This window comes from Stegostoma tigrinum, chromosome 16 (genome assembly GCF_030684315.1).
Source record: "Stegostoma tigrinum isolate sSteTig4 chromosome 16, sSteTig4.hap1, whole genome shotgun sequence".
Classification (NCBI taxonomy): domain Eukaryota; kingdom Metazoa; phylum Chordata; class Chondrichthyes; order Orectolobiformes; family Stegostomatidae; genus Stegostoma; species Stegostoma tigrinum.
The window spans coordinates 62,363,942-62,377,802 of record NC_081369.1 but is presented as its reverse complement, the minus strand read 5'-3'; the positions used below and the strand labels follow the sequence as shown (position 1 = coordinate 62,377,802).

At 45.0% G+C, this 13,861-nt stretch overlaps 1 protein-coding gene across 5 annotated transcripts in view; it reads left to right on the top strand.

Moving 5' to 3' along the window:
• cdh11 (cadherin 11, type 2, OB-cadherin (osteoblast)) overlaps nucleotides 1-13,861 on the top strand; it is a 236,601-nt gene that overhangs the window by 133,356 nt on the left and 89,384 nt on the right. For all 5 annotated transcript variants that reach the window (XM_059651777.1, XM_059651780.1, XM_059651779.1 and 2 more), the window contains one exon: nucleotides 3,501-3,925. In XM_059651777.1, coding sequence (XP_059507760.1) covers nucleotides 3,698-3,925 — 228 coding nt within the window. In that variant the 5' untranslated portion in view covers nucleotides 3,501-3,697. The remainder of the gene's footprint in view (nucleotides 1-3,500; nucleotides 3,926-13,861) is intronic.

The window sequence follows — 13,861 nt, the reverse complement described above, 5'->3', positions numbered from 1 at the left end:
TAAAACACTGGAATAGGGAAACAAGATCGAGAGAGAGAGAGAGTCAACAAGATGGAAAGCAAAAATTTTAAAAATACATTTAACCAAAAATTTCTTTAAATCACCAACAAGAATTAAAATCTGAAGGAATGAGAACCCATGTTAATAAATAGTAGGTTTTTAGTGTTGGTGAGTTTGTTTGGTCTTATTATGTAATAACTAGATTAAATACTTCTTTCTGAGATAATGGGAACTGCAGATGCTGGAGAATCCAAGATAACAAAGTGTGAAGCTGGATGAACACAGCAGAGATGATGAAGGGTCTAGGCCCGAAACGTCAGCTTTTGTGCTCCTGAGATGCTGCTTGGCCTGCTGTGTTCATCCAGCTCCACACTTTGTTATCTTAAATACTTCTTTCTGATATGATTAGTACATATCAAATGGCTCCATATTGTAGATAACAAAATGTGGAGCTGGATGAACACAGCAGGCCAAGCAGCATCTCAGGAGCACAAAAGCTGACATTTCGGGCCTAGACCCTTTATCAGAGAGGGGGATGGGGAGAGGGTTCTGGAATAAGTAGGGGGAGAGGGGGAGGCGGACCGAAGATGGAGAGAAAAGAAGATAGGTGGAGAGGAGAGTATAGATTGGGAAGCAGGGAGGGGATAGGTCAGTCCAGGGAAGACGGACAGGTCAAGGAGGTGAGATGAGGTTAGTAGGTAGGAAATGGAGGTGTGGCTTGAGGTGGGAGGAAGGGATAGGTGAGAGGAAGAACAGGTTAGGAAGGCAGAGACAGGCTGGGCTGGTTTTGGGATGCAGTGGGGGGAGGGGACGAACTGGGCTGGTTTTGGGATGCGGTGGGGGAAGGGGAGATTTTGAAGCTGGTGAAATCCAAATTGATACTATATTGTAACTTGGTACAAACGTAAAATACTTCAGTACTTGAAATGTGAAACAAAAACAGAAATTGCTGGAGAAACTCAGCAAGTCTAGTCGCATCTGTGGAGAGAGAAACAGAGTTAATGCTTTGACCCTAGTGCCCCTTCATCAGAACGTCCCTGAGTTCTGAAGCAGAATCGTACTGAACTCCAAATGTTCACTTCTCCAGGATAATCTGTGTTTGTATCATAACTTTGTCCTTTGTGGTTCAAAGTCAAGCCTCTTGACCAGACATTACAAGAAAATAAAGTCCCTGCAGTGTGGAAAGAGGTCATTTGGCCCATCAAGCCTGTATCAACCTTTGAATAGGGAATCCCACTCAAACCCAATCCCCATAATTACCATGGCCATCCCACTCCTAGACTTTGGTAGGAAACCAGAGCACTCACACAATCATAGAACATAGAACATAGAAAAGTACAGCACAGTACAGGTCCTTCGGCCCACCTTGTTGTGCTGTGGAATAATCCTAACCCAAAAGTAAAATAACCTAACCTACATTCCCCTCAATCCACTGCTGTCCATGTGCATGTCCAGCAGTCGCTTAAATGTCACTAATGACTCCGCTTCCAAAGTATTCCGTGCATTCACAACTCTCTGGGTGAAGAACCTCCATCTGACACCTCCTCTATACCTTTCTCCTAACACCTTAAAACTATGACCCCTCGTGGCAGTCAATCCTGCCCTGGGGAAAAGTCTCTGGCTATCGACTCTGTCCATGCCTCCCATTGCCTTGTACACCTCGATCAGGTCACCGCTCTTCCTCCTTCTCTCCAGAGAGAAAAGTCTGAGCTCAGTCAACCTCTCCTCATAAGACAAGCCCTCCAGTCCAGGCAGCATCCTGGTAAACCTCCTTTGCACCCTCTCCAAAGCCTCCACATCTTTCCTATAATAGGGTGACCAGAGCTGGACACAATATTCCAAGTGTGGTCTCACCAGGGTTTTGTAGAGCTGCAGCATAACCTCGCGGCTCTTAAACTCGATCCCCCTGTTAATGAAAGCCAAAACACCATATGCTTTCTGAACAACCTTATCCATCTGGGTGGCAACTTTGAGGAAGCTATGCACTTGAACACCAAGATCCCGCTGTTCCTCCACACTGCCGGGAATCCTGCCTTTAATCCTATATTCAGCATTTAAGTTCGACCTTCCAAAATGCATCACTTTGCATTTATCCAGGTTGAACTCCATCTGCCATTTCTCAGCCCAGCTCTGCATTCGGTCAAAGTCTCGCTGAAGCCTGCAATAGCCCTCGATGCTACCAATGGCACCTCCAACCTTTGTGTCATCAGCAAACATACTAACCCACCCCTCAACCTCCTCATCCAAGTCATTTATAAAAACTACAAAGAGCAAAGCCCCAAGTACAGATCCCTGCGGGACACCACTCAGCACTGACCTCCAAGCAGAATACTTACCATCTACGACCACTCTCTGCCTCCTGTCAGCCAACTAATTCTGAATCCAGACAGCCAAATCACCCTGTACCCCATACCTCCTGACTTTATGAATGAGCCTGTCATGGGGAACCTTATCAAATGCCTTGCTGAAGTCCATGTACACCACATCCACTGCTCGACCGTCATCAACCTGTCTCGTGGCTTCCTCAAAGGACTCTATAAGATTTGTAAGGCATGACCTGCCCCTCAAAAAGCCATGCTGACTCCGTTTAATCACGCTATGCTTTTCCAAATAGTCATAAATCCTATCCCTCAGAATTCTTTCCAAAACCTTGCTGACCACAGACGTAAGACTGACTGGTCTATAATTTCCAGGGATTTCCCTATTCCCTTTCTTGAAAAGAGGAACAACATTTGCCTCCCTCCAATCTTCCGGTATGACTCCTGTGGAGAGTGAGGAAGCAAAGATCTTCGCCAGCGGCTTAGCAACCTCCTTTCTCGCTTCCCGGAGCAACCTAGGATAAATCTGGTCTGGCCCTGGGGACTTATCAATCTTAATGTTTGCCAAAATTTCCAGCACATCAACTTCCTCAATCGTGATCTGTTGAATCCTGTTTTCCTGCTCCTCAAAGTTCTCATTCTCAACAAGGTCCCTTTCCTTAGCGAAAACTGAAGCAAAAAACTCATTTAGGTCTTCCCCTGTTTGCTCAGACTCCACCCACAAGCTCCCTACGATATCCCTGATCGGCCCTACCTTCTCCCTACAGGAAGAACATGCACACGCCACACAGACAGTTGTTTGAGGATGGAATCAAACCCAGGTTTCTAATGCTGTGAGGTAGCAGTGCTAACAACTGAGCCACCATGCCATTGTTAGTGAAGCAGCTAGCAGGACATGGGATCTCAGCTGGAGCTACCCGATTTCAGCATTTAACTGCACGTTTGCAGAGCACAGAGATTCTTGTCCGAGCCTTGTCATTGGAAAGATCCTGCTATTATTCTCACCACGCAGTCTGTGCTGTTATACCCTGATGTTGTGGCTCTGTTTGTGTTTGGATTAGTGGTCTCAACTCAGAAGGAGAACATGTTCTGTGTTACATTTCAGTTCATTATAGAATGGAAGATTAAACTGCTGCCCCTTCAGGGAAGATTTGTTAATCTGATCTCTTTTTCTTTTTGTAGGTAATAAAGTTGGGACAGCCCACCCAGCAGCCTGGCAATGATCTACTAAGTAAGGTATCCCAATGAAGAGGCATTGACAGCAGATCTCCTGATTACTCTGGGATTAGGGCTATTCAGTGGCTACTGGAGCTTCCCAAGTCCCGGTTGACAACTGAGCTCAACTCAACAGACCAAAAACAAAACCAATCTGAAGCAAGATGAGACGAGACTTTTATTTGCCTTGTTTCCTGGCATGCTTCAGCATGGTCCATTGGAGTCACTCAGCCCTCGTGAGAAATTCCACAAGCTCCCAGGTGTCAACTCGATCTCGCCATGGACTCGGTGTCAAAGGCCAAGTGCTTCACAGATCCAAGAGGGGCTGGGTGTGGAACCAGTTCTTTGTCATAGAGGAGTACACAGGCCCAGACCCGGTGCTCGTGGGCAGGGTAAGACAACCACTTCCTCGATATTCTCAGGGGGACAAAAGGAATAAGAGCTGCAGCAGGCCATTCTGCCCTTCAGACCTGCTCCATTCTTTATTAAAATCACGGCTGATCTTCCATCTCAGCTCTACCTTCCCACTCTATGGCAATGTCACTTTACTCTCATAGTAAGCAAATCTCAAGCATAGAGTCATTAAGTCATGCAGCATGGAAACAGACCCTTTAGTCTAACTCATCCACGCCAACCAGGTTTCCTAAAACAACCTAGTCCCATTTCTCTGCATTCGGCCCATTTCTCTCGAAACCTTTCTTTATCCATGTACCTGTCCAAATGATTTTAAAAGTTATATTTGTACCAGCCTTTACCACTTCCTCTGGCAGTTCATTCCATGCATACACCACCCTCTACATGGAAACGTTGCCCCTCAGGTCCCTTTAAATCTTTCCTCTCTCACCATAAACCTATGCCTTCTAGGTTGAATACCTCCATGCTGGGGAAAAGACTATGGCTACTCACCCTATCCATACCCGTCATGATTTTATAAACCTCTATAAGGTCGTTCCTCAGCCTCCAAGACAACACAATAAATCTCTGGAGGATTCCGAATGGTCACCAGCTGTTGAGTGAGGGCATTTCTCCTCATCTCAGTACCAGAGGGTCAAGCCCTTATTGGGAGAGTTGAGCCTGTGGTTCTAGAATCTCCAACCAATGTGCACATCCTTGCAGTATCTACCCTGTCAAAAACCTATAGAATTTAGTGTGAAGCTGGATGAACACAGGAGGCCAAGCAGCATCTCAGGAGCACAAAAGCTGACGATTCGGGCCTAGACCCTTCATCAGAGAGGGGGATGGGGTGAGGGTACTGGAATAAATAGGGAGAGAGGGGGAGGCGGACCGAAGATGGAGAGAAAAGAAGATAGGTGGAGAGGAGAGTATGGGTGGGGAGGTAGGGAGGGGATAGGTCAGTCCAGGGAAGACGGACAGGTCAAGGAGGTGGGATGAGGTTGGTAGGTAGGAGATGGAGGTGCGGCTTGGGGTGGGAGGAAGGGATGGGTGAAAGGAAGAACAGGTTAGGGAGGCAGAGACAGGCCGGGCTGGTTTGGGATGTGGTGGGGGGAGGGAATGAGCTGGGCTGGTTGTATGATGCAGTGGGGGGAGGGGACGAACTGAGCTGGTTTTGGGATGCGGTGGGGGAAGGGGAGATTTTGAAGTTGGTGAAGTCCACATTGATACCATAAGGCTGCAGGGTTCCCAAGCGGAATATGAGTTGCTGTTCCTGCAACCTTCGGGTGGCATCATTGTGGCACAGCAGGAGGCCCATGATGGACATGTCATCTAAAGAATGGGAGGGGGAGTTGAAATGGTTCGCGACTGGGAGGTGCAGTTGTTTATTGTGAACCGAGCGGAGGTGTTCTGCAAAGCGGTCCCCAAGCCTCCGCTTGGTTTCCCCAATGTAGAGGAAGCCACACCGGGTACAGTGGATGCAGTATACCACATTGGCAGATGTGCAGGTGAACCTCTGCTTAATATGGAAAGTCATCTTGGGGCCTGGGGTACGGGTGAGGAAGGAGGTGTGGGGGCAAGTGTGGCACTTCCTGCGGTTGCAGGGGAAGGTGCTGGGTGTGGTGGGGTTGGAGGCCAGTGTGGAGCGAACAAGGGAGTCACGGAGAGAGTGGTCTCTCGGAAAGCAGACAAGGGTGGGGATGGAAAAATGTCTTGGGTGGTGGGGTTGGATTGTAGATGTTGGAAATGTCGGAGGATGATGCGTTGTATCCGGAGGGTGGTGGGGTGGTGTGTGAAAATGAGGGGGATCCTCTTTGGGCGGTTGTGGCAGGGGCGGGGTGTGAGGGATGCGTTGCGGGAAATGCGGGAGAAGCGGTCAACTCCCCCTCCCATTCTTTAGATGACATGTCCATCATGGCCCAATGGTGAACTTCATCAGCTTCATAATCTCCCCTTCCCCCACCGCATCCCAAAACCAGCCCAGCTCTTCTCCTCCCCCCACTGCATCCCAAAACTAGCCCAGCCTGTCTCTGCCTCCCTAACCCGTTCTTCCTCTCACCCATCCCTTCCTCCCACCCCAAGCCGTACCTCCATCTCCTACCTACCAACCTCATCCCACCTCCTTGACCTGTCCGTCTTCCCTGGACTGACCTATCCCCTCCCTACCTCCCCACCTATACTCTCCTCTCCACCTATCTTCTTTTCTCTCCATCTTCGGTCCGCCTCCCCCTCTCTCCCTATTTATTCCAGTTCCCTCTCCCCATCCCCCTCTCTGATGAAGGGTCGAGGCCCGAAATGTCAGCTTTTGTGCTCCTGAGATGCTGCTTGGCCTGCTGTGTTCATCCAGCTCCACACTTTATTATCCAGCATCTGCGGTTCCCGTTATCCCTATAGAATTCAGTTCTCATTCTTCTTGGTTTCCGAGACAAGAGTTCCCAAATGAGAGTGGTTGGAACCTCCCGCTCCTGTGAGACACCAATGGTAACTGCGGAGTCTTCCTTCAGGTGGATCAACCCTGGAATGTTGGTTATGGCTCCCAACACTAGCATACTGAATTTGTTTCCTTGCTAAGACTTGGCATGTTTGGGCCAAGGAAATGAGGTCTGAGGCCTGATAATCACATTCTACAGACCCTGCAAACTGGTGGAGGAAAGAGCCTCCCACCTTTGTGTCGCGACATTCCGGCCTTGCTCTCACCCCCGCGCCCTGAGGACAACCCATCATTTCTGAAGAGGAGTCATCTGGACTCGGAACATGAGCCTACTGTGTCTCCATGGATGCTGCTGACCTGCTGTGATTTCGAGCACTGTTTGTTTTCAGGACAGATGCCAGCATCTGCAGTAATTTGCTCCTACAGCAGCTCCTTACCCCATCCCACCCATCCTGCACAGACCATCTCCCTACCCCCACACCACGTCTGTCAGGCCCCTCTGTTTTCCAGGCTTCCCCTCCCACTTACCCTTCTCACATATCTGAAACACAAACAGAGAGTGCTGGACAAACTCATTGCCCGTTGATGGAGAATATCTGGAGCCCATTGACCCTTCATCAGAATAGCAGAGTCATCACTGGAGATTCGTGATGAAGGACCAGTGGACTTGAAACACTAACTTTGCTTTGTCCCCTTCTTCAGACGTTGCCATTCCTACTGAGATTCTCCTGTTTGCATTCCATAAAACCTGTTGCTTCTGCCCTTAATGGATCTACATTCCTTTAACCAGCCACTTCCATTTCATGCATTTAGACCACTCTTTTATGTGGGGATTTTTTGGCTCAATTACATTCATATTCTGTTCTCCCTTTCTTTATCAGTTTCTAGGTCCTTTTTTGATGCATTTTCTAAAACTCAGTATTACTGTTTCTGACAACTTCGTAGGTCTTTTCTGTGAATCTCATACAATTCTGAACTTCCTTTGTTGGCCACAGTTCAGGGATCAGTTTTGAATTGTTGCTCCTTCAATACCATGACCATGCTCCCTTCCTTCCCTTGCTCCTCAGTCACATCAATGTCACAGCATCAAAATGTAGGAAGACGTTTGGGAAACACTATCCTCAGAAAATTAGGAATTTGAGTCCTGTTTATGCATGCTCTCCTCATTGGAACCAGTCCAGAAAACTATTAAGGCAAATGTATCCTACCCCTGATGAGGAATCTAAAACCGCACACTGTACTCAAGATGTGGTCTACAATTGTAGTAAGATAGATTTACTCTTGTACTTCAATCCTTTTGTAATACGGACTATTTCTCTTGCCATGATCTTATTGAATAGTCGAGAAGTCATGAGGTTATGAATGGCCTACTCCAGCTCATAATTTGGGATACAAGGTGTGGAGCTGGATGAACACAGCAGGCCAAGCAGCATCTTAGGAGCAAGAAAGCAAGAAAGGGCCTAGACCCTTCGTCAGGTCTGAAACGTCAGCTTTCCTGCTCCTAAGATGCTGCTTGGCCTACTGTGTTCATCCAGCTCCGCACCTTGTTATCTCGGATTCTCGAGCATCTGCAGTTCCCATTACCCCAGCTCATAATTTGTATGTTTGTATATATGTTCATTTTAAACTATTTGCATTCAAAATTGCTTGCTTTGCAATACCTACATTTGGACTTTTTGTGGCTCTTGCACAGGAATAACTGGATTCCTCCGAATGCAAACACATTGCCTTGCCGTTTAAAAAATATTCTACTTATGCATCTTTCCTACTCAAGTGGAAGGTTTCATGTTTCTCAGTGTTATATTCCACATTGTACGGATGCATTTAATCTGTGTCAATCCATTTGCAGCCTCTCTGCCTGGTTAATTTCCCACATCGTACTGAATCGCCAGCAATGGTAGTGAAATAATACTCAGAATCCTCATCTGAATTTATGATGTAGACTGTAAATTTCTGAGGCCCAAATACCGATCTTTGTGACAAAACCATTGGTTACAGGATGTCAGTCTGAAAATGACCTATTTATTCCTGCTCTCGAATTGAGGGTTTATTAATGAACAGAAAACAGGCATCATAATGTCAAAATACTGTATAAATTCCATGTAATAGCAGTGTCTGGCAACTCAGTGAATTTTTCTTAGATTCTTAACACAATGCAATCATTGGTATCTTTTTAATAGCATCAAAAAACGCTTAACTGATTTGTCAAATATTATTTCCCTTTCATAAATCCATGCCATGATTTTCTAAGTGCGCTGTTCATAGGTCCCTAATTCAACATTTTAGCTTTGCCCATTTTTGCTTTGCCCTGCTGATTGAAGTTGGATTTTATTTTCCCCTCTCCCTCTGTAATGGTTAGCTTATATTTATTTGAGTCTTTCACAGAATCTATGGGGGCTAGTACCATTCCTGACTTTCAGAAGATCAAATCCAATATATTCACTGTCCTTAAGGATACCTCCTTGTAAAACATTAGGATATAGGTCGTAAATTCCAGGGGATTTATTAGCTTTTAATCCCATTAATCTCTCCTGTACTATTTCTCTATTAATGACAACTTATTTCAGATTAATGAGACCCTTTTTGCCTTCTCTGGTGGGTATAAAAGTTTCCATGAAGTTAAGGACAGGAGATGGGTCTCTGATGTCATAGCCAATATTTATCCCCTGAATCAACATCTTAAAAGTGGATTCTGTGCTGATTATCTCATTGCTGTTTGTCGGAAATTGCTGTGCGCAAATTGACAGCTGTGTCTCCCTCTTCACACTGGTGAATCACTTCAAAGCATCAGATTAATGCAAGTCCTTTTTGTTGAGTTACCTGATACTTACTGGACTTCTAAGATTTACACGATTTCTGGCATATCTTCTCTGTCTTCTACCAGGGTTGCTATTTTTGTAGTTACTGCCATAATTTTCTAAAAGCAGGCAAGGTCAACTCTTGTCTATCCCTAACTGCCCTTGAACGGAATGACGTGTTCGGCGGTTTTATAGGACAGTTAAGAGTCAACCACACTGCAGTGGGTCTGGAGTCACATGTGGGCCAGGCAAGTTAAGGAGGCAGAATTCATTACCCAAAGATAATTATGAACCAGATGGGTTTTTACAACAATCCGCAAAAGTTGTGACGGTCACCACCACTGAGGTTAGCTTTATACTTTGAGAGCTTTTTGGTGAATCATCCTACTATGTCATCTTACCTCTGGAGCACATGTAATGTGAACATGTGGTTCTTGACTCAGAGGTAGAGATATTTCAGATTTATTCACTGAACTTAAATCCCTCCAGTTCCTGTTGTCAACTCTGACTTTGAGCGTTTGTTTAGTTTGGACCCACTCAATCACACATCCAGTAACATTACCATTGTGCTACCATCTCCTTCAAATGTTGCATTGGGAAAAGAACGTTCTTACTCAATAAAGTTGAAGACTGAAAGCTATATTTTGATTCAATTTGATTATTATTGTCGCATGTACCCATGCACAATGAAAAGTTTTGGTTTGCGTGCAGTACATGCAGATTACACCATACAAAGGGCATTAGGATAATAGAGCAGAGCAAAAATTACAATGTTACGCCTGCAGAGAAGGTGCATGAAGAATGGGACCAACTTTAAATTTGAGAAGTCCATTCAGAAATCTAATGACAGCAGTGAAGAAGCTTGAATCTGTTGGTATATGTGTTTAAGATTTTGTATCTTCTGCCTGACAGAGAGGGTTATAACTGGGGTTGGAGGGGTCATTGATTATGTTGGCTGCCTTCCTGAGGTAGTGAGAAGCATAGAAGGAGGCAATGGATGGAGCGTTGGCTTCAGTGATGGACTGGGCTATGTTCGTAACCCTGTGTAGTTTGTTATGGTCTTGAGTAGAGCAGTTGCTGTATTAAGCTGTGATGTATCTCAATGTTATTGAAGAGGTTGATCCTGGAAAAATAGAATCCTGACAGTGTAGAAGTACACCATTCAGCCCATCAAGTTGATACTAACCCTCTGAGGAGCATCCCACCTAAACTCACCCTCTTACCCTAGCCTATCCCTATATCCTTGCATTTTCCATGGCTAATCCCACCTAGCCTGCACATCCCACCTAGACCCACCCTCTTAGCCTAACCTATCCCTATAACCCTGTATTTCCCATCGCTAATTTCACCTAGCCTGCGCATCCCTTGAAAATTTGGGCAATTTAGTCAATCCACCTCACCTGCACAACTTTGGATTGTGGAAGGAATCCCACAAAGATATGGAGAGAATGTGCAAACGGCACACAGACAGTTGTCCAAAGCTAGAATCGAATCTGGGTCCCTGGTGCTCTAAGGCAGCAGTGCTAACCTTTGTGCCACCCCTCTAACTATAAGCAGAGAGTACTAAAAGATATCAGAGATAATGGGAACTGCAGATGCTGAAGAATCCGAGATAACAAAGTGTGGAACTAAAAGATACTCAGCATGTCAGCCTCCATGTAATGAGTGAGAGCGTGAGGGAGAGGAAGAGGAGTTACTCTGTCATGTAGAAGAACCTTTTTCCAAACTGAAATATGTTACAGATGAACAAAGATGTGATATCTGGGATCTGGGAGTTGTTTCTTTCGAAGCAACATGCTATTACCTTGATCTGGTCTGCCTCTGTGATCTGCTGTAGATGCAGGAGTGGGCTTTTAACCTTCAAAGGTTTATTCATACCCAATGAGGTGATAATTATTTCTCTATAATTAGCTCTCTTAACCTAAGAGCTAGACATGAACCATGTAGTACTGAAATATTCAACAGATGCTATTACAGCTCTCGGTATCTACATATATTACAATCACAGGCATTGCTATCTTGCGATGAGTGTTGAACAATTTAATTACAAACTATAGTATGTTTTCCAAACTGTGTGATACTACAAGTAGCCCCAGTAAGACAGAGGCTGAAAGCTGTCTCTGGTTATAAAATCTCAGTTTAGTAAACACCAGAAATTAAACAGCTTATCTGGCCATTTATTTTAATTCAGATGATTTATTGGAAATAAAAGCCAAAAGATTTATTGGCAATGCTGTTTGGACCCAATATTTAAAGAAATAATGATCCTGGAAATAAAGAAAAGTCACCTTCACAGAACTAATAACCGAAATACATTTAGGTCTAGTTTAGAAACTACGTTCCCAAATAATAACAATACATTGAAAACTTTCAACACACTTCCCATATTATTTTTCTTCTGTGTCCCTGATTCAAGACTTGGAAATTGTGGTCACGGTGAGGGGATGTGAGAGTGAGGACCAGTTAGCGTGGGAGAGAAGATGTTACAACTCAGACAGAGCTGTTATAACTCACTCCTGTCTGAGAGCATGCAAGCTCACACTTGCAGCTTGCAAATCCACTTGGGGCTCTCACCTTAAAAGCTCTTCCCTACTTCTTTCACAGTGCCTCAATGGTCCAAAAGAACTGAAATTTGGCATGGCAGATTTATTCCAGTTTATCAGTGTCAAAATGGGCAAAACAGATACCAAACTCTACAATAAAACCAAGAGTTGTGGATACTGGGAAATTAAAAAAAAGAATGTCAGGATCACTGGACCCAAAACGTTAGCTCTACTTTCTTTCTTCCGCTGCTGCTAGACCTGCTGAGTTTTTCCAGCAATTTCTGTTTTTGTACTGAACCTGATAGTTTAAGAGTATTTGAGGATCTAAATTCATTCATTTTGTCCCAATGCACAAGCCATGAGGAACAGGAAAAAAACAGCAGAAAATTCCAGGCAGCCCGACTCCATCCAAAAATGAGGTGCTCTCTTGGAGAGGCAAACGAAGCCATTAGTTAACATTTCTTCTAAAAAAAACCTAGGAATTGGGACAAAGGTAAGGCTTAATGTTTTGATTTATTACTTGTCTGGAATTTCACTCCAGCATTTCTTACTCCTTCCCCCGCCCTCAGAGTGCATGAAGGAAATCTTCCCCAATCCAGATGTGGGGTATTAATTGCTTAATGCTGGTAAACTGTATTCGATCAAAGCAATTTTCTCCCCACATGATGTAGCTTCTTGTCAGGAACACAGGAACCAGCAAACATTCTGCTATTAACCAGGCGTACCACCCAGGATGTGCAGGGGACAGTGATGAGAGACTGTCAGCTTTATAAGATTGATACCAGACCTGCACCCCCATGCTGCTCCAAGAGACGCAGAGAGCTAAAAAGTCCATTGAGGAGCATTGCCTCAGCTTGGAACTGAATTGCATTTCTGGACCGTCGTTCCGGGCCTGAAGACATTGCAAAACACTTTTGAAGTGTGGTGACCGTGGTGACACAGGAAGCACAGTAGCCCTTTGTGCACAGCAAGATCCCACAAACAGGCTCACTGAGAAGCAAGATACAAAGGGAGAAAAATACATCTGACTGGAATTTTTTTGGATGTGGCATGGGGTTGGTAATTTTTGACCTGTCTGTCCCTGCTCCTGTTGGTGTTGGGAAGGGTGCAAATTTGGCGCCCCCACCTCAGTACCATGGGTCCCTCATCACTGGCTGCCGCTGTGATCAGCATGAGGCTTATTAGCATGATGTTGGGATCTTGTGGTACAGACAGGTTGCATTTCTTAAAGGCAGGCTATTCATCTGAAAGGGAAACCAGTAACCTCTTACTCTCCATTGCCATGGATACAGCTCTTCCCAAACGTAGTCTCACAGGATTTCTGAGGTTCGTCTGGAAGGGCAAGGCAAGGTTTGAGTTTGCCACCTCATCCTTGTTGAGTGCAGTGCTGCTGTTAGGTGCTTCAAAGAGCTTTGCAGTGGGATTTGAGTTGTGAACACCATGAGTCAGAGGTGAGAGTGCTACCCACAAAGCTACAGCTGACACCTGTGTACCTGTGCCACCTCCTCTAAGCCCATCACCACTGGTCTTTCCCTTCAACATTGTTTCTTAGGCTTCCTCGTAAATGTCACAATGTGCTTGACTTGTAAAAGATGTCTTGGATTATCTATTCTGAGAACTTTTTACAGTGAAACCAAATTTCTACTGTTACAAATTTAGTACTGCTGCTCAGTCAGGTTTAATAGCTCCACTAAAACAATGTAGAATCGAATAGCAGATAAAACATGTTAAAGACTCATAAGCTTGTATTCCCTAATTTAGTTAGAAGAGTATTTTAAAGAGTAGTTTTTAGTTCTAGAAGGGTATTTTGTCTGTAGTTCACTGGGAAGCAAGATACAAAGGGAGAAAAATGCATCTGCCGGGAATTTTTTGGGTGCGGTGTGGGGGTTCATGACTTTTTTGACCTGCCTCTCTCTGTTTATGCTGGTGTTGGGAAGAGTGGCACTACAAAAATGGAGTGGTGCTGTCATTTGATCTGAGCCTCACAGACAGCGGCTCAAACACTTGTGCTGTACCATTATAATCTGGGATCAACGCCTTATGAACCAGTGTGCATGAATGTGCTGCGGTCACAGTCTGGGTAAAGGATGGACTGTTTGACAGCTGACTAGAACCATAGAAAGTACAAACAAGAGTAGATCATTTTACCCTTCAAATCTACTC